At 41.4% G+C, this 27,551-nt stretch overlaps 1 protein-coding gene across 1 annotated transcript; it reads right to left on the bottom strand.

The window, feature by feature from the left end:
• Window positions 1–240: 240 nt before the first annotated feature.
• On the bottom strand, window positions 241–26,401 carry LOC116940643 (leucine-rich repeat transmembrane neuronal protein 4-like). The gene is made up of 3 exons (XM_032950744.2): window positions 25,609–26,401; window positions 23,067–24,685; window positions 241–2,482 (listed from the first exon to the last, which is right to left on the bottom strand). The coding sequence occupies exons 1-3, from the start codon at window positions 25,610–25,612 to the stop codon at window positions 2,123–2,125; spliced, it is 1,983 nt and encodes a 660-aa protein (XP_032806635.1). The 5' UTR covers window positions 25,613–26,401; the 3' UTR covers window positions 241–2,122.
• Between the last annotated feature and the right edge of the window lie 1,150 nt (window positions 26,402–27,551).

Genomic DNA, 27,551 nt, shown 5'->3' on the forward strand with positions numbered 1-27,551 from the left:
TATGTTTTTGTACATTCCATCAGCCTCTGGGTTTTCCAGAGCAGTATTATCTAGCAGCATATAAATGTTGATACCGATCTGGAGATTGCTTGTTTAAATACTGTTGGATGATATGAGTCTGGAAAACCCATAGGCTGATGGAATAAAAAAAAATAAGTTCATCTTCATGTGGAGGCACAGAATGGAAGTCAACATTTATTTTTCTTGTCCTAGATTATAAAGGGAATAAAGACAGGAAAATAGAGCATATTGTCTTTGTTTTATTGGCTATACTAGGTGATCCACAATGCAATTTTAGCAAGGATTGTAAATGTAATACAAACATTGTGTAAGTGGTTTATGGGTCGATGAATAAAACCAACAGGCGAAAGCAACAGATATAATATACGGTAAGGATTGTTGGCGCAGCGCTGCCGGAGTTTGTGTTAAAGTATTTAAGCTAACTTTAACACATTTTTTTAGAGGCCATGATTACCGACGTATTTGAGAAATGACATGGCGCATAGAGGGGGATTAATCTATTACACCTGTCCTTGTAGAACTCACACCACTGACAAAGACGTGGGCTTCAAGATACTTAGATTTTCATTGGCTGCATTGAATTACTTATCTGCATCACGAATGAAAGTTTTGTAGTCAACTTTTGAACAAAAAAATATAGCCCTAAGGGTCAATAGGAAGGGAAAAACTAAGTTTTCAAATAAGATTGAAATAATTAGGTTGCTGAGTTGTACCCTTTATTAATATATATATAAAAAAACGGTCATCAATGTAGTGAAGAAATCAAGATACAGTACTCTGTAATGCTCTCAGTGCGTCACATGGTGTACATCAAAAAAAAATGTTGTACATTAAACAATATAGAACATGGTGTCAAAGAGGAAATCTGGCTCCATGTGGTTTGGAATACTAATTTCACGTCCAGCCATTTTACAACCAGACCTGGGCTATTTAAATGCAAATGAGTGGATAAACAACAGCATATGTAAACATGGCAAAGGATTATGAACAAAAGTGCTAGAACAGGACAATGCAAAAATATTTAGATACAATTTGTTGACAATGTGTTCAGCAAAATACAGGAGTGACATCTGTTTAATATTGAACTTCATTTTTGTGTAATTGTTATACAAGCCAGTGCCATTAAAGTTAAGGTCGGCCTATATTGTTCACAATGAGACCTCATTAAAATTATCATTCTATAAGCGCTTTAAAAACACAAGGCCCTCTTTCTGTACACTGAGCTCCAGAACAATTATAATTGTCTCGGCAGATGAGTAATCTTTGCACCTTCTTGAATTTATATATTGCAGGCAAGGTTAAATCCTTTGAACCTGTAGAATTACCCTCTTTATATTGTACCCCATAAAATTCCAAAAGTCTGAAAAATCACACACGCATGCAAGTTGACAAGCATAATCAAATCTTATGGATTTTATATCCCAGTCGGATTCCACCTTATAAATGCCATCTTTTTTTTGCTTCAGTGGATGCCTGTAGACCCTTGAGACTATGAGGTGGAGGGGTTGGTATCTTCCTCCATTGCAATATGCCTTATAAAGAGATCTTGACCTGCATTTTCAATTTCCTACCAACAGTACAAGTGGCATACACTCCAACATTCATCACACCATACTCTTCAACGTGTCCTGAACGTCAAAATAGCCTTCATCGTAAAATTTTGTACCACACGAGAAATTCACAACTCACCGACCCTTGACAAACATCATTAGTTAAAGGAACATCCTGTATACAGTGCGTGATTGTATATATATGCTTCTCTCCAAAGCCAAGTGTATCCTTTCACGGGTAATAGTTTTTTTGTCTCTTGTTTTTTGTTCCTTAAAATTTACTCCTGAAGTCTATCGTACAATGCCTGCTGGGAGGAGTTGACAAACTGAGGTACATTTAACTCACATGTCTGCATTTTTAATATTTCCCATACTGGAGATGCTGATGTTGAGAACATTTCTTCACAAAATCCACAACATCCACATCTGCCTTTAGTCGTCACATTACTGTCTTCTCATTAAGTGCGCCGTTTTCTTCCCGCCGGCGTGACAATGACAGTTTTTACTCGAGCATCGTGTTGCTTCTGTTCTCCGCCGCAGGATGTCCCTTCCTACCTGTAGGGTAGCTTCTCGGGGCTGTAGTGCTGCGGAACTAGCGGAGGCATGACAGTAGCGATCCCCACGTGCTGATGAGGGAACCCGTGCTGCTGAGATGTAGAAGTTCCAAAATCCAGGCCCTCTTGTCGCTGTGAGCCACCGTGCACCTGAGGGTTCTGGGAGTGATGCCGGCCTTGCAAGTGCTTGGGTTGCGGTGGCAGCGGCAGAGGAGGCGGCGGGAGAGAAGGCTGCGTCCGCTCCTGCAGCTCAAACTGCTGGTGCACGTCGCAGAACCGCACCGCCCTTTGCCGTGCCGGCACGGGTGGCGGCTCGGAGTAGCCGAACACGGTCGGAGGGTTTGGCGCCAATGGCAACTGAAATGACAGAAGTCGTGCCCTCACTTTATCGTCGCCCATTTCTCACAGTGGACGACAAATTACATAACAAATGCGGTGTGCCCGCTATGTTACAATTGTCTAGTGTCGCATCTTAAACCACTTATCAGTGCGTGTTAGGAAGACTCTAGGCTGATTAATGATCTGTGGCTATCACTTCTCTTGCCCTCGTGTGTTAAGGGAAATTAATAGGAACCATTATTTCAGGACGAAATATCATTGAGAGATTTATTTTCTTGAAATGTAATTTGCACTTTGAGACATGCAGAACAAAAAAAATGTTAACGAGGCAATTTGAATGTGTTAAGAATGTGACATATTTTACACATTCAATAAATGGAATTAAAATTGCATGTGTTTAAATTGCATGTGTTGCATTGGACAGCAATCAAATTGTACATCTATTAAGTGTAGTGTATAGTGTAATTTTTGTAATCATTTTTTATTGTCATTAAAGAACCCAGAATACAGTGGGAATTTCAAAAGGAGGGGGAAAACAACAGATAAGGTATAACAAGCTTGGCATAATGCACTCTCAAAATTCGAGAACGAATGAGGGGCGTCCGGGCTCGCTGCCCCAGCGTGGTGGGAGTAACAATCGGGAGCAGCGTGTATAAGGCGAAGGGAATGGAAGAAAGGGAGGGGGTAGAATGATACTAAACGAAACCCAAAATAAAATCACATAAACGCGATGTCCAAGTTTGTCAGTCTTGTTATCTCACAGGAGCAACGGTTACCATGTGTGAAGGAGGGTGGTGTAGTATCTAGAACCCATCCCCATCTCCCTATTCTTTGGCCCCCAGTTTATTGGCTATTCATGCTGGATTCGGCAAGAGTGGACAAGAACGGGGACCATATGGCCTCGTATTCCCTCTCCTTCCCTTTTAACTTATGGCCCAGATGTTCCACCCCTGCCAGGTAGAGAAGAGTTCTATGCCACAGTCCCTAAGGGGGAGGTTCATGGTTTTTTCCAGTTGGCCAGGATGGTTTCCTTGCCACAATATAGAAGATTTTAGAGCAGACTGTGCTGCTCTTTTGATTACTCATTTTGGTTCTTAGCACCGACAGAGTTCAGCCCACTGAAGGGCTCAACCCTGTGCCGCAGATACGGTTAAAGTAGTCTGTAACATCATGGGGAAAAAAACCCCTAAGATATCAGGGTATATCCAGAAGGCATGGAGATATGTCTGCACTGTGCCCTGTGGGCATCTAGGGCAGTTTGGGGAGGATTCGGTGAATTTGGCACTCCTGCTGTTAGTCACATAGTGCATGCATTTAAACTGGGTGAGTTTCAGTGACAGAAACCTGGGGCCTGTAGCTGGGGCCCGTCATATCTGGTTTCACTTCCTAAAAGGGATGTCTTGTCCCATAAGCCTTTCCCTACGCTTTCCAGTTTTGGGTCTTACCCGTCCTCCTGCCCATCGACCAAGTGGTACACCTCTGCCAGTTTGTATTTTTCCTGTCCTCTAACCAGTCCAGGATGGGTTTTTGCAGAATGGTCCAGATTTTTATCTGGAGCTTTGTTTACGGCATCCCTGATTTGAAGGGTATCTAAAAAAGTGTGACCGTGGGATATCGTAGTGCACCTGAAATTGTTATAATGATGTCACCCCCCTTCTGCCTTGGTTAGGTCACCCGCCCTTTCCAGGCAAGTCGCTTTCTAACTGGGCCAGCTAATCCCCGAACCTCCCATCTGCAATCAAGGGTTACCCCACAGCGGGGATCGCCTATGTATAGGATGAGAAAAAATATTTGTTTATCCTTTTTCATATCCCCAAGGTGCGAGTGACCATCCATGAGGGCTTCATGCCTAAGGGCCCACCTTTAGTGTGTGAGAGGATGATCCCAGCAAGGAGTGTGAAGTGTATTTTTAATTTTTAGATCTTGCCGTAAAATAATCATGAGTACTTCGAATAATTCAGGAAATAATTGAGCAACCAGTAAAACTGTATAAATTATACGTTTGAAACACAGATCACGAAAAAGCAAAACAATTAGATTGCATTTAATTGACGTTGATTATTTTTGTAATGGGTTCAACTGAGTCGCAGACGTAGACTTTGGAGGCAACACATTTATTCAGTTCCAACACACTGGGTAACTTCCCCTTAACAGAATAACAACCTACGGTGGTGACCACCCGGCTAACTACACTAGTTACTACACTAGTTACTACACTAGTCACAACGTAACTGCTACTACGGACCGGGACAAACGACTTCGGCCCGGGTCCACGTGTTTCAGACTCGTTCAACGGAGATCGTAGACGAAGGGTTTCTTCCAGGATGAACAACAACCGCGGTCCTTCTCGGGACCCGGCTTATATTCTCTGTGGCGTGGCCGGCTCCGCCCTTGGCCACGTCCACCTTCCAGAATCCTCGGGAAGGATCTGGGTCCCGATCACGTGACTCCCCTAGCCCCGTCTTGGGGCCCCTCTGTCAACTTAACCGGTCGCGTGTCCTCCCGGGTCAACCAGAGTGCCATGGCCTCACACAACCCTATCTTTTGGTCGGCACCCACACACCCTGTCCTGTAGGGTCGGCACTGCACTTAAAGCGTGGTGCCATCTAGCGCTGTTATTCAGCGCACGCCGTGCCCCTCTAGGGCCGGTACTACACCCAAAACATGGTGACATCTAGCGATGTCACTACATATATAATACGTGAAGTAATTACAATTTGCATTTGACAGGGAAATACAGACTTGGCCAATCCATGAAATTGTGGGCGACTAGAATTTGGGAAAAATATCATGGCATCCCATACAAAAATTGCACATAATCGATAATTGTTAACTCGAGGCTAGCTGATGGATAATAAACTTTGCGAAGTAACATAATTTTATGCCATATATATGCCGGTCTGTGCTAAGTGCACACCTAATAGAGGCCCACATCACCTTAAGGGCATCAAAATGAAAACCCCCCTTAGGGTCAAAATGACCGGGTGATCCGTTGACACTGAAAAATGTCCGTGGTTACAATGGGGTGAACATATTTAGATTTAGCGTGGCTTAAAAACACTGTACAAGTGTTCTAGATTAAGTGATCTCTATACAGAAACGACATTTGTACTTATCATGCGACCTTTAACAAAACAACTTGCACTTCATCATCAATAAAATAAATTTAAACTAGGATTTGTTTTCCCCCTCCTCATCCCCACCTTTTCTGATCTCACTGCATGGAGCAGTTGCCACCGTTACACACGAATGTAAATGCAAATAAAGGGACATGCCCTACATCCTTCATGTTGGACAGATGTGAGCCAGAGGAACTTGTCACCGCTTATTGAAATTACTTTTAAGTTTTTTGTTGTTGCTGTTGTAGTATTAATGTTATCCAGAAAACGAGGTGTCTTTATCCGCTGTATAAATAACTGCTGCCATGTAGATGATGAGCATGTAGGGCTAAGAATACATATTTTCCAAAGTGGCATACTCATTTTAGCTCTTTGCTAAATTAAATTGAACCCGTTTATCAAAATTCCAGCATACTGGCGCGATAAATTGTCCTCAACAAGAAAAAAAAACATCAGCGCATTTTCATTTTGGGTACGAATCAATTATGTTTATTGTTGAAATTAGGTGATAAAAATTAAATATTGTAGGAGGTATATTTGGAGTTGCATTTTTTACACTTTAAAATCCTTTTTACACTGACGTAACTTCAAAGACCACAGTTTTTAATATACATTTTGAGTAATGCATTTGCCAAGTGATTTAGATGTCTTTTCTACCCGACAGACCTACACAGGGGTCGAGCGATGGCACAGTGGTCAGCGCACTGCACTATGAACCCTGCTAACCTGTAGTTTGAGTCACGGTTAACGTCAGTGGCAAATTATAATAACTAGGCCTGGACCCCCCCCACCTCCCCCCAACTTTCATCAACATTCACTGATTCGCATGATGAAAATAAACATGGCATATGATTACATTGCTCAAACGAACCCCAGAAACGAACACTGCGTGGAGACGCGTTCATCCAGAAGTGCATTGATTCGGAGTTGTAAATTGTTATGATTACTGCCATACAGTAAATGCTTCGTTTTATTTAGTCATGCTCTGTTTGTTGTTTGTGTCTTTTAGTATACTCTTTGGTTCTATTCGGTAAAGTCACGTAAAAGTATAAAACAACAAAAAATAAAAATAAAAAATTCACGACGTTTCGGCCACAACACAAGTGGCCTTCATCAGGTGAAAGGACCAGACTGGATCGAGGACAGCGCTGGAGTGAACACAGCCAAGCTCAGACCACGACCTTTAAGCTTGTGTGAGAGGAATAAAGGTGCCTTGACAAAGGAATTAGCATAAAATTAGCATTTAATTGGCGGACTTAGCATGATGAACGGTGTAGAGGGGGTGAACATGTGCAGACCGGCGAGGGGGGGAGGGGGAGTTTACATATTGATGGTGTGAAAAGGGAATTTCAGCAGCTGCGAAAGTTTGGGATACCACTACTTGAAAAAATATACTGTACCATTGAAAATTAGTTTAATGTTTGGTTCGATTTAGAACATATTTCCAATGGTTGCTTAATTTGAAACCATCTTCTCGGTTGAAATTGTGTCTGTGTTTGTAAATCTGAATTGCCTTGTGAACAAATCTCTGATAAAAAACCGTGGGTTTGCAAAGAACCTTGGTATCGGAGAAAATTATATCGTGATCACCCACAGCGTTGTAACAGTGATCAGCTACGGCAGAAGAATTAGTTATGCTGTGTTTCAAATCTGATTTGTGCTTGCGAATTCGGTCAGAGACATGTCGTTTCGTCTCCCCGATATAGCAGTCACCACAGGTGCAGATCAATCTGTAAACTCCGGGTACTGTAAGTCAGGAATGACATCCTTCACCGAAGGGATCAGGTAAGTCAGGAATGACATCCTTCACGGAAGGGATCAAGTCATTCCTGACTTACAGTACCCCGGAGTTTACAGATTGATCTGCACCTGTGGTGACTGCTATATCGGCGAGACGAAACGACATGTCTCTGACCGAATTCGCAAGCACAAATCAGATTTGAAACACGACAGAACAAATTCTTCTGCCGTAGCTGATCACTGTTACAACGCTGTGGGTGATCACGATATAATTTTCTCCGATACCAAGGTTCTTTGCAAACCCACGGGTTTTTATCAGAGATTTGTTCACGAGGCAATTCAGATTTACAAAAACACAGACACAATTTCAACCAAGAAGATGGTTTCAAATTAAGCAACCATTGGAAAGATGTTCTAAATCGAACCAAACATTAAACTAATTTTCATTGGTACAGTATATTTTTTCAAGTAGTGGTATCCCAAACTTTTGCAGCTGCTGAAATTCCCTTTTCACACAATCAATATGTAAACTCCCCCTCCCCCCATCGCCGGTCTGCACATGTTCACCCCCTCTACACCGTTCATCATGCTAAGTCCGCCAATTAAATGCTAATTTTATGCTAATTCCTTTGTCAAGGCACCTTAATTCCTCTCACACAAGCTTAAAGGTCGCGGTCTGAGCTTGGCTGCGTTCACTCCAGCGCTGTCCTCGATCCAGTCTGGTCCCTTCACCTGATGAAGGCCACTTGTGTTGTGGCCGAAACGTCGTGAATTTTTTATTTTTTGTTGCTGTATACTTTTACGTGACTTTACCGAATATAACCAAAGAGTATGGATCCTTGCAGTCACGAAAGCTTCAAATCTAGAATTGTCTTTTAGTATGGTAATTATAATACAACACACTTTGATATGTTGTACTTTGTTCATGTTGGCGATGCACAGTGAGGGAAAAAAGTATTTGATCCCCTGCTGATTTTGTACGTTTTCCCACTGACAAATAAATGATCAGTCTATAATTTTAATGGTAGGTTAATTTGAACAGTGAGAGACATAATAACAGCAAGAAAATCCAGAAAAACGCATGTCAAAAATGTTATAAATTGATTTGCATTTTAATGAGGGAAATAAGTATTTGATCCCTCTGCAAAACATGACTTAGTACTTGGTGGCAAAACCCTTGTTGGCAATCACAGAAGTCAGACGTTTCTTGTAGTTGGCCACCAGGTTTGCACACATCTCAGGAGGGATTTTGTCCCACTCCTCTTTGCAGATCTTCTCCAAGTCATTAAGGTTTCGAGGCTGACGTTTGGCAACTCGAACCTTCAGCTCCCTCCACAGATTTTCTATGGGATTAAGGTCTGGAGACTGGCTAGGCCGGCCACTCCAGGACCTTAATGTGCTTCTTCTTGAGCCACTCCTTTGTTGCCTTGGCCGTGTGTTTTGGGTCATTGTCATGCTGGAATACCCATCCACGACCCATTTTCAATGCCCTGGCTGACGGAAGGAGGTTCTTACCCAAGATTTGACGGTACATGGCCCCGTCCATCGTTCCTTTGATGCGGTGAAGTTGTCCTGTCCCCTAAACAGAAAATACCCCCAAAGCATAATGTTTCCACCTCCATGTTTGACGGTGGGGATGGTGTTTTTGGGGTCATAGGCAGCATTCCTCCAAACACGGCGAGTTGAGTTGATGCCAACGAGCTCCATTATGGTCTCATCTGACCACAACACTTTCATCCAGTTGTCCTCTGAATCATTCAGATGTTCACTGGCAAACTTGAGACGGGCATGTATATGTGCTTTCTTGAGCAGGGGGACCTTGCGGGTGCTGCAGGATTTCAGTCCTTCACGGCGTAGTGTGTTACCAATTGTTTTCTTGGTGACTATGGTCCCAGCTGCCTTGAGATCATTGACAAGATCCTCCCGTGTAGTTCTGGGCTGATTCCTCACCATTCTCATGATCATTCCAACTCCACGAGGTGAGATCTTGCATGGAGCCCCAGGCTGAGGGAGATTGACAGTTCTTTTGTGTTTCTTCCATTTGCGAATAATCGCACCAACTGTTGTCACCTTCTCACCAAGCTGCTTGGCAATGGTCTTGTAGCCCATTCCAGCCTTGTGTAGGTCTACAATCTTGTCCCTGACATCCTTGGAGAGCTCTTTGGTCTTGGCCATGGTGGAGAGTTTGGAATCTGATTGATTGATTGCTTTTCTGGACAGGTGTCTTTTATACCAGTAACAAGCTGAGATTAGGAGCACTCCCTTCAGAGTGTGCTCCTAATCTCAGCTCATTACCTGTATAAAAGACACCTGGGAGCCAGAAATCTTTCTAATTGAGAGGGGGTCAAATACTTATTTCCCTCATTAAAATGCAAATCAATTCATAACATTTTTGACATACGTTTTTTTGGATTTTTGTTCTTGTTATTCTGTCTCTCACTGTTCAAATAAACCTACCATTAAAATAATAGACTGATCATTTCTTTGTCAGTGGGCAAACGTACAAAATCAGCAGGGGATCAAATACTTTTTTCCCTCACTGTACGGTGCAAAATAAGTTCAACAAACATACATACAAACAAACAGTTGCGTGATCCAGTTCCAATTATACAAATTTGAAATTAAGTTTTCACAATATTCAGCCCGTGTAGGTTGTATAAATTGCGAACGTTTGCTGACAATTTAGAGAGCGTTCATTATTAATGTTCATTAGCAGAGGCAGAGAGTCGCTTAGCATCGAGGGGTTTTGTGCATGCTAGGATTCACTGCAGGTTAGGCCAAATTAGATCATGTGCAATCTATGGAAAATGTCAAGAGAGCATTAGAATAACCATTCTCACTATAACAGGTGGATCAGAAGCTATTACATCTGTGCTATTCAGTGGAAGCTGGGCATAAACGCACCCCCTTTAGGAGTAAGACCAAATGTGCTTATATCTGAAGTGTGCTTGTATTAGAAGGTGACCTCTGCCTTCCCCCCCAACTATGTAATGTCAGGATCTGGTGCTCATATCAGAACCGTGCTTATGTAAGGCATTCTTATATGCAGCTTCCACTGTTTGATAATCATTCACCTTGTCATCCACCTCTGCCACCACACAAAAAGTAAAAGAGCGAGTTAGTTAATCAATTACAAATGTATTGCAGCTAGTCACAATAAACACGTAGCGCGAAATAAAATCACTAGTTTGGCCTAAAATGACTCGGATGTTCATTAGTTCAACGAAATGTTGTCCTGTGACCTTTTACGTTTAGTGTCATCCCTCTTTGGAAAATTAATATGCATTCGGTTTCCAGATGGTAGGGAGTGTTGAAAAGCTGTCATGCTTTTAGTGCTCCATTAGTTGCTTGGCATTTTTCAGAGCAACCCTCAAGGGTGTGTGATCTTACAAATTGTAAGGTGTGTTTCATTTCCATCAGTACGGAAGAATAGAAAGTTGGGGTATATTCAATCATGATTTATTATGACTTCAGATCATATGTACCAGATTGAACATAGGCAAGTACATATTATACTGATGACAGTTGTTATACATCTAAAATAATTTAAAACATTTATTCCGGGGTTAAATTATCCATAGGCACTACTTTAAGTGTGCATGAGAGTTGTTAAAGCTGAAAGCAAATTAACAGGTAATATTGCATAAATGCAGTGTGACGCAGTTCTATGTTAGGATTTTATTATGACGGGTAACCATAAATATTCCGAATAATATTGAAATATTGAATATCATACGATACATATTTGATCATTCTTTGTCAATGTTTGAAAATGTTTTATGTACATTGACTTTGTGACATTAACATGTGGAGGCTTTACATTGTCATGGTTTATTGTGCTGACTTATACGTGGTTCATTAAGGGAACTGGGATTTGGGCATGCTTATCCAACACTGCACAGTATACCCTTGATAGGGATGTGATTGATGGTGATCAGTGTGTTGTTTGCATTAAATTTGTAACAGCAGTTTGGGGTGGCAGCTGGTTTGTGGGTTGATATGGACTTAGTGTATCTCTCGAGTTTGCATTTGAGAGATACAAATTTGCACATTAAATATATATTTTCTCGAACACAAAAGGCCCATAGTGTAATGTTGTTCACACTATCTTTTCCAAAAATACATCACTATGCAAATATTTCTGTGTAATCATGTACTGTATATTTCATATTGATGACCTCTGCTATTTAACATAGTTAAATATCACATTCATCCATTATTACCAACCGCAGTACAGCCTTTGCTATGACCAGTTTTGGAAATTATATTATCTCCAAAGGGGTAGAAAGAATATTAAATAGCTATTACTCTCTCCTTGTGGCTGTAACAGGAGATTCCTGGTAGCATTTTATTGTAATTAGGAGCCGAGTATTGTTTGATAATTATCCTTTTTTTTTAAATCCCATCAAAAAATATTTTCAAAACTTAAATGTTCTTTGGAGTCTCTGAAAGAATGTATTTTTTCTTACAAAAATTGAAATCTTTGAGGAGATAACTGTCTAATATGGTAAATACAGGGGTCGCTGGTACAATCTCCTGGTCAAGCAGTTGAAACAATTGACATGTTTTTCCAAATACCCCTGCCTATGGTGGCAAGATGTGGTGCCACGGTGGTTTAGACGCCTGTATATATTTGGAGTTTGCACGGTCTATCTGTGGTTGCGTGGATTTTTCTCCAGGTCCTCCGATTTTTCCCTTCAATTTAGAAACATGCGCTTAGAGTATTCGTCTGTTATAAAGTTGCATATGATAAACCACTTCGTTGAGCTATAATTTGTGGCCAGGTGGTTTCTGAAAAAGAGCTACATAGCTCAGTGGGCCTTACCTGGTAAAATAAAAAATAGTTTAAAATAGTTTAATAGTTTATCAATGGGTTCTCCACAGTCAGTCGATCGGCAGGTTGCGTGTGGTGGGTGAAGTGTGTATAATCCCACCTTTTCAGCATGGACGAGGAGGCCAGTTTGTCCCCGTGAGGGGCCCTTTAGTGGAGCTCCTCCTGCCAGTAGTGGCGTGAGGAATAAATTGCAGATCTGCACCTTGCATTTTGGTCATTGAAGGAATGATGAGTTCTCCGGTAATTTCCATCTTTATGTTGCGTGCAATGTGGTCGCTTCTTTGTATAAATTACTTAATATAAATTGCTCATTTAATTTGTTTTACGATAACTTCATTTAGTGGCTCAATTTTTTTTCTGTCTTTAAGAGTGCTGGTGGGTAAGGCCCTTGAAACAGTGAACTATTTACAGCTTGTTCAGGAATTGCTGTCCTTAGATAATGGAACTGTCGTGGCTTCTGCTGGGTTTTAACTGTGCCACTGGCTGGAAAGTGTTGGCATGCCACACATGCTCGCTTGAAAGTAAGACGCTGCTTGGCAACAACACATGAAGTGTTGGCATGCCTTGCTTTAATGCTCCCACCCACCTTCCATGCTGCTCCTCCTCCTCCTCCTCACTTCCCCATGTCCCTACACCCATTATAGCCAGCACCATTTCATTTGTGTCTGTCAGCTTTACTGCTCCCATGGTCATAATCGCCACCTGCCTTGCGCCCAAAATCTTTAGTTTAATTACCAGCCAGGCCCCAATTCCCTAGCAGTGATGGGAAACATTGCATATGAGATGTTGCATTTGAGGCCTTCAAATGGGCAATCGAGGACCCCATCCTATGCTGATAAAGAGGTGAAGTTCAGTTATGGCTAATAAACTCATGCGGTCTATTGGATTAATGTTAAAATGTTACTGCATTATGACAATAATATTTTCTTTGCTTGAAAAAAGTTGAATCTAATAGATTTTGAATGCATCACTTTCTAAGCACACAGCGTTGATACAGAGAAGAAACTCTTTTTATAAACAACTGATAAACTTTGTGTATTATTTTTTGCATAAAAAGTTGCTATCATTTTCCAAAGCAAATGCTCTGTATATTATATAGCAAAGGCGTTTCATATCATGTATCAACATTATATGTTGTTTTCAATGGCATTAATCAAATAATATATTGCACCATTTTTAGATTAGCAAGTATAATGTATGCATTTAGTAATCATTTGAATAAAATTATGTTGAATTGCAATTGATTATGTTAGTACTACCAAGATAATTTACTTCTGAGTGATTCTCTTAAATATTTGTAATGAAAGACAATGGATTGCCCTTAAGTAGTCAATTAAGTAAATAACGCTAACACATTTGCATTAAATGTCAGAAAATATTAATTAATTAGTTAATGCGTAAATAACATTGTCACTAATGGCTCCCATTTTAATACATAAAAACAAATCCTCACAATTTTTACAAAAATTACCCGATTTATATAACAAGTACAGTGACCCACACAAAATATATAATATAGAAACCTAATTAAAACGAATTCATTATGGTATGTTTATTTTCCTAGTTTGAGCTGTCTGATGACTTTCCAACTGCCAGCAACTGTTGGGAAGGATAACAAGTGATATGCAAGAGTTGAGGCTTAAAGGTCGCGATCTGAGCGTGGCTTTGTTCGCTCCAGCGCTGTCCTCCAGACAGTCTCGTCCCTTCACCTGATGAAGGCCGCTTGTGTTGTGGTCGAAACGTCGTGAGAATTTTATCGTGTTATTTTATTTTATCAATTTATTATTTTATCCTCATTCTACGTGGTGACTTTACCGAAAGAACCAAAGAAGATGCAAGAGTAGTTTTGGCATTTTATATTTTGTGCCTAAAGTTTTCAATCCAGACTCATTCTGTCAGCAAGCTCTTCCTTAGGGCCAAGAGGGAGAAGGGGGTCAATATTGAAGGACGTTGCTCAATGTCATGTTCCTATTTTTCTCAGCAGACAGGACTGACTTGCAGACGACTTACATTGTACAATGTTTTCCTTGAGTGTCTGTGTGGATAATTCTTCAGGAAAGCATGTTTAGAAGACATTTAGAAATACATATTAAGGACCGCATTGACTGTTTACTGAGAGCCCTAAAATGTATAGCCACTCGCAAGAACACAGTGGATTTATAATTCATAATTCTGAATACCCAATTTGATGTAGGACAGATTATGTTTATGTTAGGTTTAGTTTCAATCCAATAGCTAATTTTAGTTTTTTGACTCTGTGATGTTTCTTGCTTAAACAAACCTCTATTAGCTCCTGATTTCAATATGCAAATGTTCCAACAAACTTTCAATCGCATCGGCTATATCCAACATTCACTCATTTAAAAAAAAGAATGGACCTGTGAACTGGTTTGTCATTACCACTGCGAATGGGCAATGTCAGTGGCTACTCTGAAGAAGATTAGGACAATAATATGGGAGGTCATTGCCAGTAACAGCCGACGAAGTGTTCACAGTTTTTTTTTCTGTTGTAAGGCAGTGTTAATGATGCTCCTGGTGCATATTTGTATTTGTGTACCACTGCTAATACAGTCTCTTAATTGTATTTAAAACAATATTTGGTGATACTGCCATTTCCAGTGGTGTACAAGCACAAATAACAAAACACTTAATGCAAAAATGGGACCTTTTTTGCAGTATCAAAGTATGAAAAAAGTATGAATAGGGTTTACCCTTGCTGGTAATAAAACAGGTATTAAGATGTTCCAACACTAAATAGAAACCTTTTGCAAGGCATCAAGTCTGCATTAACTACACGTACTTGCGGTGAACATACAAACAAACATGCTGTGATAATAGATGCATTGTCTTTGAAACTGATTGGCCTACACCAGAGACAGACTTCTTTAGGGCCTAGTCTCACCAGTATCAGACCAGAGAACTCCAAAAGGCGAACAGTAACAAAGACAATGCCACTATCAGAGTATTTATAGCTCGAGGTGAGCAGCTACAAAATGGGAACTTTTTTCCAGTATCAAAGTATGAGAAAATAACAATAGGTTTTACCCTTTCTGACAATAAAACTGGTGTTAAGATGTTTCAACACCAACATGTCTTTGTACTGTCCGCCTTTTGGGGTTCTCTGGTCTGACACTGGTGAGACTAGGCCCTAAAGAAGGCTGTCTCTGGTGTAGGCCAATCAGTTTCAAAGACAATGCCATAGATATTATCAGAAGATGTTTGTTGGCATGTTGACCACAAGTACGTGTGGTTAATGCAGACTTGATTCCTTGCAAAATACAGTGTATCTATTTGGTCTTTGAACATCTAAAACACCTGTTTTATCGCCAGAAAGGGTAAAACCTAATCTTATTTTTTCACAATTAATGCATTCGTCACTGCCTTAAAATAAAACATAATAGGCAACATTTTGGGAGATATACTATGCACAAAAGGCATTGCCTACAATTCTGGCTATTATGCATTTTTCATTTTAAGGCCAAAGTATTATTGCACATGTGTGCGGTTTTCCTCAATTGTATTGTTCGTTTTAAAAGTGGTTTGACGCACTGTTTAGTTTCAACACTCAGGATAAAATGATATCGACTTTAATCAGACATGGATATTGTTGACAGTATCCAATGCGCTACGTATTCATGTCAGCAATAAAGTAAATGATTAACATAAAGCGTAATCCATATGGAGCCTAACTTGCAAGTGTTTATATGCACATATCAACCAGGTCGATTGAGCCGAATGGATGTGTGCAGTGCCTAGAAGAGTCACACAGCATGTTTCCCCCCCCCCCCCCCAATCTCGTGTGAAACTAGGTAACGAGAAGGTTGATGGAATAGGATAAACATGAATATTTATTGTACGATACAATATTCACAAAATATATTTAGTGTCCGTAGCATTCGGTGAGTGATCTGTGTGTGCATTGTGTTCCTGTTAAATGTCCCTGGTCTTTATTTGCAAATAGAATTGTACAGCATTGAATGGAAATGCCCATCATGACAACACATTCCTTGCATTTTGCATTTGATCAGAGCAATGCACATTTGCATGGTCGTTTCACAAATCGCAGCATAAATGTCAAACGGTTCTTAGTGTTCGCTGCGTGCAAGGATTTATGCTCGGCGGTGTGTTTTGCCGTTTCCCGTTAACCTTTAAAATCATTAATGCAAAGCAAAGAAACCCCAAGCATTAGTGTATGCCCTACATTCAATATGTTCGTTTATGGCAGATAATTGAACTGCTCATTATTTGGAATGGGTTCAGAGGAGCCGCCCTTCATCGGCTTTTCACACGGAATCTTTAAAACATGACACAATGTGGTAAGATTTCCATGAAATTGTCGAGAGGGTCAATATTTCCAATGACTTTGAAGATTGCCATGGTCATTGATCTCACTCTATGTTTACAACAAGCCATAGCGAATGTGACCATGCTCAGATCTCAACAGCCACCGAATTGATTAAATGGAAGAGTTTAGTGGAACATTAATGTGTGTTTGCAAATTTACAGGGTTCTAAGGGAAGGCTGCATAAGGAAATGAGCTCTGATGATTTACCCTCGAGGAGATGAAACTGTGAGCAGAGGAGATATAATAGTCAAGCGTTGGTGACCGTTGGGAGGCAATGCATAATAATAATGCCCTTCATTTTCCCAGGAAAGCCTCACTAAGCCTCTGTGTTGTTTTTCAAATGGATGCTGGGCCAATTCTACGTGTAAGCATTGGCCGTGTTTGAGGGTTTGGCACATTGTAGAACAAGTGAAAATGTGTCATGAGCATCGATTGATTTACATATTCAATGTGTGCATTTATGTATGTTGAACGTCGTCAGTTAAAAGTACGTGCCACTTATTCGTCCGTGTGAAAGTTCATTTAAAAATACGCCTGAGGAACTGGGGCACCTCCATGGGAAAAAAAACACACAAGAGGGGAAAGGACATTTTTTTAACGGTAATTGTAACCTGTGTTACTGTTACACATATTACTGTCACGCTTATTAGAGATATGTGCATAATAACGGAATAAAACCCATTAACTGCAGTCTCCTGTAGCTGCATATGTATACTCCTATCATGAAATCTAAGGCCAAGTCACCCGGAATGATGTGCCGGATATCATCAGATGTGGTTCTTGGATGGCAAACCACAAGCACAACAGGTTTCTAAAGGCTCCTACGTGGCTGGCAGCAGAGGGCAGAGCAGCAACATCCATTGTACTTGTACGCTCGCACGTCGATGCTCCATCGGCATTCACGCACCCGCTCGGATCGGCATGGTGCAGTGGTGTCAAGCAACCACTGTGACCTTTATTGCGTGATGAGGCCCGCCTCCAGAATCGGGTTGGCAAAGGGCTGCACGTGTACTAATGCCATCACAGAGGCACCTCTAGAGGGTATTTTGAGATTAATTTACACTGCTGGGTGGACAGAGGCAGGAGATTGAATGACACCATACTTGCCCGATTGCTTCAGCTGCCTCCCCCCCCCCTGCCAGGCGACGTCTGTCTGGGTCGCAGGTCCAGTAAGCTAACCAGCATTCCACGGCAGCATCCAATTCTGGACTATCTATATGTACTTTTGTAATACGCTTCTGGTGGTGCAGTGTTTCTATATATAGCTTTATTAAATAAAGCAATTGCGCCATGTGAGTAATGAGTTGCGATTAGTCATTGTGTGAAGATGCTACCGGCATTTGCTGATGTCACACATTACTCTGCATGTACTTAATAGGCTCTCAGCTAAGTGTATGCGCGATAAGAATACAGTAGCCCTAACTCCATGGCCACTGCGGCGCTGCAGTCGCATTATTGATAGCTGATGTCACATTCAACCCCTCTGGCACTGCATGTGCCTGCCTGATTTACTCATTGTGTGCTGGTATACATATTGATGAAGAACATGACCTTTTTAAAAATATAAACAGTAATGGGGAGAGGGGGGGGGTACGAGGACAAGGACAAAATCTATACTCAAGGCACCTGAGTTAACTTATTTTTATTGACACGTCAAGAAAATTGATAGATGCATTATATAAAAATATGGTATTTGACAAATGACAGCTGGCTCCCCGGTTTGTTAGATTTAAAGTTGACCGTTGGCACCAATATCACGTGGGGGATATGTGGCATTCATCAGATTTGTGAAAAGGGCATTTCCTTCCATATGTCATTTGCATTTATTCATCCAAAGCGAGACAAGGAAGGCCTTATTCTAGAATGGTAATCACATTCCAGACGTTTTGGTAATTATTATAGTGTTGTTCACCGCAGTGAGATAAGAACAACGCATCCCATATTCTGTAGTATGAGATGTAAACATGTGTATAATGGATTCGAAACATACTTCACAGCCACGTGATGATAACTTTTGACCATTTGTGCTCACTTTTTTGTAACTCTAATTTATATAATCATAGGGGTTCTTAGTCTGTAACTAAAAGCTTGATGTACATACATATAAAAAGATTCAGGGTCACTGCACCGTCATCTACAATACACCTGTTTTGAGAGCAAATGGCCAGCCAACCCACCCATCACCTTACACGATCAAAATTTCATGCTAAGCGAGCGTGACATATCTGGGGTGGGTGGGTAGGTGGGGGGATCTTGCCTTTTGTCTCTCTTTTGGGAGGGAATATCTACAGGAGAGCTTAGTTGTAATTCTTATTCTTAAATGTGTGGAACATGTCTCATTTGATGTGGAGTAGTCCACCAAGTGAGCACCGCTTCATTCTTGTTTGTTGGTAACTTTGTTTATTTTGCTCGCTGTGCCTTGGCTGACTCAAGAGATGTGGGAGGAATTTTGTTAAAACATTTTTAGAATCTCTAAGTAGACGCCGATCGTTTCCTTTTCATCACTCTGAGCCACAGCGACATTAAAAAGGTCCGGGTTTTTATTGTCAGAAATACGCATTGTGGGCCTACTTTAATACACGACACTAATGGTGAGTGCTCATGAATGTGGAATGAAACATTTTCGAAATGATGACACGCAACACTGTCCTTGGAAACGTTTAATGTTTTACAAAGTTTTATGGCTGCTACATAATCATACTTACGAAGGCCAAGAGCAAAATAATGAGTTTTCCACACAAATATGGCTTGTCAAGGCTAACCTTTACCAGAAAGAGATGGATGTTGCCTCTTTTCTTGAAGCTCATGGTACAAGTATATTATTGTGGTGTGTTTTGATGGTTTTTAATTTGGGGAGAATGATATAAGGTGCAATACAAGTTGCAGTAAATATGGTGTTGGCCTATAGCTGTTTGAGTGCGATATGTGCAGATTATAAGGAAGATGTATACACATTACTGCATTAATAAACACATGTACCCCATATTGCAGTAAACATTATTTGAATTACAAAAGGAAATTTGTTCCTCCTTGAAGTAATTGAAACGTTTGACCTAAATACTCGGTGAAATATGAAAGGCTCAAGATGTGGCACAAATTATTTCTAACAGAACATTTATTGCATTATCAGAAATAATGTAATGAATGTTGTTGAGAAATTCAAGTGGTTATGCCAACCTGAAGTAGAAGATATTTCAAGGAATGCTCTCGGCCTGCATATTAGCATGTATAATCCTCATCCATCATAAAGGAACTAGCAAAGGGTAATTTTTATCTTATCCCACTAATGCTAAATGCATGGTACAGTGGTTTTCATTCACAGTACATACAGTGGAACCCACTTAATTTCATGCTCTTGGATCTCAAAAATGCATGACGAAAATGGAACCTGACATTAAATGGAGTCAACGCAGTGTGGTTAGGTGCCAGCGTGTGGTTCTTTATTTCTGAAGTTAAATTGGGGGGAGATGTTAATCTGGAGTGATATTTATTGGTGTTTCTTATTCCATGATTACTTACCAGTGTTTGTCTGGCATAAACATACTTTGATGCCAATCAAAGATAGACATTCGCAGAAAAATCTGGCCTGGTGACTCAATGGTAGTGAGGCAGCTCGCAAAGGGAAAGTTGCCAGTTCAATTCCTAGTTGGGGGTTGACGAAGCATATCATGCCTCTGGAGTACATAAAATAAGTACAACTTTGTGGGGAAATCAACTGTGGTTCTCACCCTCTGCAATAGGAATGTGGTATTTCCACCACTGGCTGTGAACAGGTGAGCGCTGCCTTGATGTTCATTTGAGCAGGAAATCACAGTGACTTCTTGAGCATGTTCAGGTGAATGGCTTTTTACTCAGCTGTGCAAACATGCTTTGTATAATAAAGCAAAACATGGCTCATAGCTGCTGCTGCATAATCTGTGTTGTTTCGTTTTGTATATGTATTCATATATGACAAACCCAACATGAATAATACACAAAATCCGACATCAATGCAGATTTGCATTCAGGCAGCACTGCGTTTGAGCCATCTCCTTCTACAATATGCATGCAAATACTAACATCCAGACGCGAAGGCAATGCTGAAGTGTGGCTATGTTGATTTATGTAATGTAGGTGAACGATACATAGTCAGGCTCAAGGCATAGCTATACTGTGACAAGATACATTATGTTGTGCAGAAGATGTTCAATTGCAAAAGGAACAACTTGTATATGAAAAGGAAAACAGCAATATGACGGACATTTTCATCACAATAAATGGTCTGAAGTCAGAGCAGGCTAGCGATGCTTGGTTGGAGCAGGTTTCATGAAAGCTGAACAAAACTGTGTACTTTGAAAAAGAGAGCCAACTTGTAAGTGTTTACGAGGTGATATTTATAGTGTAGAACTAATGTGTTATACATATATTTCTGGACACAATGAAAACTTATCTCATTCATGAGAATATTTAAAACAACGTAACTACTTATTTTTGCCCTCTCTTGAACATGTACAGTAATACTTGTGAATCCACTGTTGGATGAATGCCTCTCCATTGCTTACTGCCACCGAGCCAGTCGTGGAAATTCCACATTCCTATTGTGTGGACGAATCTGTCTGCAGGACAACCACAGTGACTTGCCAGCAAAATTATACCTATTTTATCGACCTTTGAGAGATGATGCGCTTAGTCAATCCACATCCAGGATTTGAGCTGGCAACGTTCCGATTACGAGCCACTACCTCTACCACTGGACCTAAACATTGCTTGATCATGGCATTGCTGATGGAAGGGCCTCCCCTCGCGGTAGCTCTAAGGGAGCACCTCTATTTGGCCTACTCTTCCACACTGGCTCGACATCTTGGAAAAGGTGGGTGTACCCACACTTTAACCCACCACACACGACCTGTCGATTGACTAACATGTGGTATGAAACAATAAGTAAATGATGTTAAGTCATCACGAGAGATCAATGCTATGGAAACAAAAAAATACGTGTCCTTTTTTTAAGGGAATGCTTTCTTTCACGATTTATATATACCGCAATATGCACAAGTCAAAAGTATTATTTTTCTTCTGTGGGAAGCGAGCGTGTCCGAAATACCATTTTGTGTGTTACACGCATGCATGAAGTGTGTGGTGTGTTAAGGGAAATGGGGTGAATTAATTACTAAGCATTGCATTTTTGGCACGTATCTGGATTATTACATCTCTCTTGGCCCACGCATAATCAATCATAGGAATGCGAAAGCTACTCCCTTGCATTTTAAGCATACTGCCCACCATGTTGCAAATTATTTAATTATGTAGGTTTATTTTAAGGTGGGGCACAATGAAAAGTGTGGAGTTAATTAACAACCGGATAAATATATTTAAGTGAAAGATGAACCCATGGGTTGTTGTTTTAAACAAATCCTCCGAGTCCACCAAATTTAAAACGTATTTACGTTACACTCACAACCCTCAGGATACCACTGAGCTCTCGTTTGTCACGTGTATCATTTAAACATTGATGTGCATACCTGAATGATTACAGCCTTAACGAGTAACTTTTAATACATTCCTGCTATTGGGGGGAAAACGTGAGTCAATATGTAAAATAGATTAAATATTAGCAAATGAAATGGAGTAAGCTAATTAATATACACTGGTAATTTAATAATACGCCTAGGGCTAAGTGGGATGTGTGGTAATACTGTATTGAATATATCAGTATTGATCTGAACCACAATGCCAAATATGGTTTAGAGGAAATTAATGTTCACAAATGCATACTCAATTAGCAGAGTATGAACTTTTTGCATGATTGTCATGAGTAGCTTTAGGACACAGAAACTGTATGTCCGTAGACATATTTACAGCTGTTGGGGCACCTTGTAAACCACTGAAGTAAAGTTAAAATAAATTAATAAACAAAATGCAAAGCTTTGCCCCCCCTTTGTTTCAACATTCCAGTCAATGTGTTCCATCAACCAGTATTTTTTTTACACAAAATGTGGATGCGTAGGTTTCCAAATTTTTGCAGCGGATAATATATGGGCACATTGCAATTTCAAAAGTCACGATTTCATTTAATTTTCAGAATGTTTCCGTTGTGCTTTCTTAGAAATATCCATTCGAAATGCTTTATAAATTCAGTGTGCCAAAAATATGGCAGTTGTAATCAACGTAGTAGTGTTGCCGACAATTAAAACGAACTGTTTGAAAGTTATAATAATAATATAATAACTCAAACATTGCTGCCATTAAAAAAATGTGCATGGCATATTAACCAAGCTGTTATCACCAAAATATAGGATACAGATACAAAAATTTCACCTACAAAAATGTATGCTGAGTGCAAACATGTTATTGCATGGACATTCATGTTATGTTATGATTTCTAAAACATAATGGTGTAATGTTGCTCTCATCTTGAATGCACGCATCGCCTTCTGTAATGCTTACAATGCGTGACAAAAAGGAAAGAAAAAACCCCGATGGGAAAAAAATACCAAACACGGTGCTATGAAATACAAAAAATATAAAGGGCCACAAAGAGAACATTTATGGAAAGGGCATAAGTGAGCTGCAAGGCAATCATACCTGACAATCCCTGTTGCCCATGGACTGCATCATGAATGCTGCGTTGCCATTTCCCAGCAAGTCCCCAGCCTCGGAGTTGGATGGCTTGTAATCAACGTAGTACTCCTGCGCCAGGATGGCTCCATCGTGTTGCCGGGTAGCCTTCCCCTCTATCTTCCTGGCAGGTCGCCTACCCCGCCGCCCTTGCAATGTCTGATGCTGCTGATGCTGCTCGCGTTGCTCCTGCCCTGCCAGTGAACCTTGTGGCTGCAGTTGCTCCCCGAGGCTGGCCGGGTAGCGCTTCCACGTCACATACACCACCAGCAGCATCACCAGCACTGACAGCACCAATGCGACGCTGCCGGCCAGAATTTTGTAAAGTGATGTGTGCTCAGAATCTGAGCCCGTTTCCCAGCTTTGAGACGGAAGTGGGGATGCAGAGGTTGGTATGGGAGTGGAGATAGTCGTCTTGGTGTTGCCTGGTTCATTGTTTGCTGCCCGGTTTGTTTGAGGAAGGGTTATTGTGGTTGAGACTTTGGGTATCTCAGCCGCTGAAACTGTTGATGTCCTACATATGCCATCCTTAAAGGCCACATCAATTATACTTTGCCCCAGAAAATTTTGAGGGCTCCCACACCGCATCACTCCTTCCTGAGTTCCCTGGAAGGAATTCAGCCAAATTGCAATGGAACAAATATTTTGATTGCATTGCCAAGAGTTCCCAGCCAGATTAAGTGAGCTCAGGCCTGTCCAGGCGGACATGGTTTCTGAGCTGACAGCAGCCAGCCTATTGGAGTCTAAACGAAGGTTATGCAGTTTTGACAGTCCCTGGAAAAACCCTGGCCCAATCAATTGTATCTCATTGCCCGAGAGATCCAGGGTTTGGAGTGAGCTCCAGGTCCACGCCATTCCCTGCATTAGCACGCTAATGCGATTCCATTGCAGATATAGCGTCCTGAGGCTTATTAAGCGTGGGAAGTGGGCCAGGTTAAGCTTTGCAAACTGGTTGTGCTCCAAATGAAGCTCTGTGAGCCTTCCTAGTCCCGTGAAAGCATTGCGTGCTAACACCCTCAGCCGGTTGTACCCCAGGTCTAGCAGCTCTATCGAGCGACAATCTTGGAATATTCGCACGGGCACAGTGCGCAGTTGGTTGGATCGCATGTGGAGGTACTGGAGCTTGCGAAGTCCTCGGAACTGGCCGGCCTCCAACATTTGCAACTGATTGAAGGAGATGTCCAAGCTGCGCATGTTGACAAGTGGGTGAAAGGTGGCATTGGGGAGGCGGATTAGTTTGTTCGAACTCAGGGTGAGCTCTTTGAGGCGGCGAGCCCCGACGAAAGCTCCTTCAGCCACCAGCTGGATGTGATTGTGGTCGAGGTAAAGCCACGTTAGTTGTTTCAGCCCGGAGAAGTGATTCTCCGGCAGACTCTTAAGGCTGTTGTAGCGGAGAGATAGTCCGAGGGAGCCGGTCGTGATGTTCATTGGGATCTCTCTCAGAGCCATGGACTCGCAGTACACAAACTTTCCCTCGCAGCGGCAAATCCTGGGACAAGCGCATTCACCGCTGTGCAGCGTAATTAGCAGGAGAGACCGGGCCAGCACTGCAAAGGGTCCGATCCACAGCCTGAACACGCGCAGCCCTAAAATTACAAAGATAACGAATTCTTAGATATGTCGAGTGGCTTAGTTTTAAGCGCAGCACTGCATTGAAGAAATGTATCAGATGCTCCATGTCGTATCCTTGCACGGTCAAGCGATGAAATAATAACAAAGAGCGAACTTGGAAATGTACACGTTTTTCATTATTGTTATGCTTTAAGATGCTATTTTAGAACTGTGGCTATGCACAAAAAGCTAATCAAATATATAGGTAGACAAGTTATGTTTTAATTATTTTCTTTCTGAACATAGCATAGTGAGAAGTGAAGAAAACATACAAATAGCAACGCGAGGGTTGGGAAATTTTAAATGAATGTGTACTGTCTGCAAAGAAAAAGCACTTGCAAGCAACATTTAATTACCATTCGTAAAAATGTGCATATTAAGCATATACCTTAGAGAAAGCGGTGGCAACCTTAATGTTCGTCAAATCAAGAACATACTGTGTATATAATAACTACTGCCACAATAATGTCTGGTGGACACAGCGTCGTGTTTTTTTAATGTGAAACATTAAATCCAAATTACTCATACTCATTTATAATAATACTCATTTAGCAGAGACCTGCTTAAAACACCCTAGTCTGACAATGAATGTACTTCCGTTCTTGTCAACATTGATAAATGTTTGATATTATTTAAGGCACGCAATTTTGTTCCATGTAGGTCAATTGTAGAAGTATATTCCCACCCTCCTCCACGAAATGTATATCTTGAAGCATTAAGAGATAGTGAATCTAGATTTGTGCTTTGCGTGCGATAATATCTTAACAGTCTAAGCATGTCATGCATGTAAATGCGAAATTCTGAAAAGGCCAAGAGACCGATGGGAGGGGGATGGGGGTGAAATCCTCTTTAAAAAAAAACAACAACTGAATGCCGTAATTGTTAAACGAGAACTTACCCATTTCTTCCTTCTTTGTGACTCCCGATTACAGCCCGAAAGACATTTCTCGGGAGCCGTACTGCAGCGGTCGTCCTCTGCGCATTACAATGCAACGAGTCGTCTTGCAGGTGACATTTGTTATCCTTTTCGTAAACTTTTATCGGTTAAGCCGCAAAGAACAGCGACGTGACGGCTTCGTGAATTCCCATGCACAGAGCGCGGACTACATCCATTAAAACGTCTTATAAAACACAGCTAGTTAAACTTGATATTAACTACTATTCCACGCACGTTTTGCCTGATTTTTGCATCGCCTTTTCAGCGACGCATCCCACTGCTCCAACAAAGGAGCAAACATTTCTTGATTGCACCAGGAAATCTATTTGATTTAAAATCAAAAGACAGCGAGCGATACGCAAGAAAAAAAAAACATCTCTTCCGCACATTTTGCTGTCCCACATCAAAACACCGAGCATGCCCAATGTTCCCCACCCCAACCCCACCGCGTTAAAAGTCCTTTTTGCAGTAGCCGTGTGTATCAGCTGCAGCTTGACGCTGTGGAGTAGAGGAGGAGGAGAAGAGAAGAGAGAGAGAGCGAGCTTCCTTTCAAAGAGAGCCCGGCACTGGAGACAAAATGCGTGCGAGCAATATGCGTCTGCGTGAGTGTTTGGGACACGCCTGCCTGCCTGCCTGCTCGCTCGCTGGCTTTGACCAATACAACTACTACCCGAAGCCCTCCGGAGCCTGCAGAGCTTCAAAACGCCGCCTCTTACACGGCAGCCAGCCGGAGGCAGTGTTGTGCAGGGCGCGCGCGTGCGCGCGCCACGCCGCGACGTTGGGCCCTGCGAAGAAAGCGCTCCCTTGTTCTCATTTGGTGCGTGGGTGTGGGTGGGTGGGTGGAGGGGGGCCTTGCGCAGTGGCTGACCTCCAGCTAGAAACAGGGCCCATGGTGTCTGTGTCGTGAAGAATATTTTTTATTTTTTTTATCTCCACTAGCCCACTCCACCCCATATTTTATATTCTTCGATGAAAGTTTAGCATGTGTGTGTGTGCGTGTGTGCGCCTGTGCTCGATTTGCATCTTCTTTGGGTCTTTCGGTAAAGTCACGTAGATAGGTCAACAAAATAAATATAACAAAAAACCACGACGTTTTGACCGCAATACATTTTTTTTGAACCTATCTACGTGGCTTTACCGAAAGACCCAAAGAATATGAATTCCTGCAGTCATGAAAGCTTTAAGTCAAGATTTGATTTGAATCGTCAGACCGAGCGATGTGTTTTATTGTTGTTGTCACGGAATCTCTGAAATGTTTCAAGCCGACGACACGCAACCCTTGCTTGCGTGTCAGATGAATGGTCACAGGTGCGCTTTAATAATGCAGTTTGCGAATATGTGTTCAGTGTTAACGATATGCTTTTGTGTCGAATCTGTTTGATCAGTGCACGAAATATGATTCTTGGGCCACACGGCATATCGTTATGATTATGCGCGCGTATCACCGTTTATGTGCTGTGAAGGACTTCATAGACGCAAGGGTCTAAAATTATGATAAGCTACACATGGTCATTATATTATACACAATGACGCATTGCAAAAGCAAACATAAAAACAACAACACGTGGAATGTTGTGCATTAGACAGAATAGTCACCTGCAAGGGAATCACAGAAATCCATAACATTGCATCGGGCCAAAACACTGCATATAAATAAGGCAAAGGGATGAAAGGTATAGTATGGAGTATATGTATTATAAAAACCTCTACTCGAGGCTAACTTTGAAATTGTAAGCTGAGAATGCCATTTGGGACCATACTAATGATAGCTGTTCAGCGTGTGTCCCTCAGATGCCCCCAGTATCTGTTCTATTGATTGGAAGTGTCTCCCCTGTGCAGATCGACGTGAATGCAGTGACCGGCCTGTGTCGTTGGGCTGACTAGTCAGGTTTGAGCAATGCTGG

This window comes from Petromyzon marinus, chromosome 9 (genome assembly GCF_048934315.1).
Source record: "Petromyzon marinus isolate PM22_M1 ecotype Great Lakes invasive population chromosome 9, UKy_Petmar_22M1.pri1.0, whole genome shotgun sequence".
NCBI lineage: Eukaryota > Metazoa > Chordata > Hyperoartia > Petromyzontiformes > Petromyzontidae > Petromyzon > Petromyzon marinus.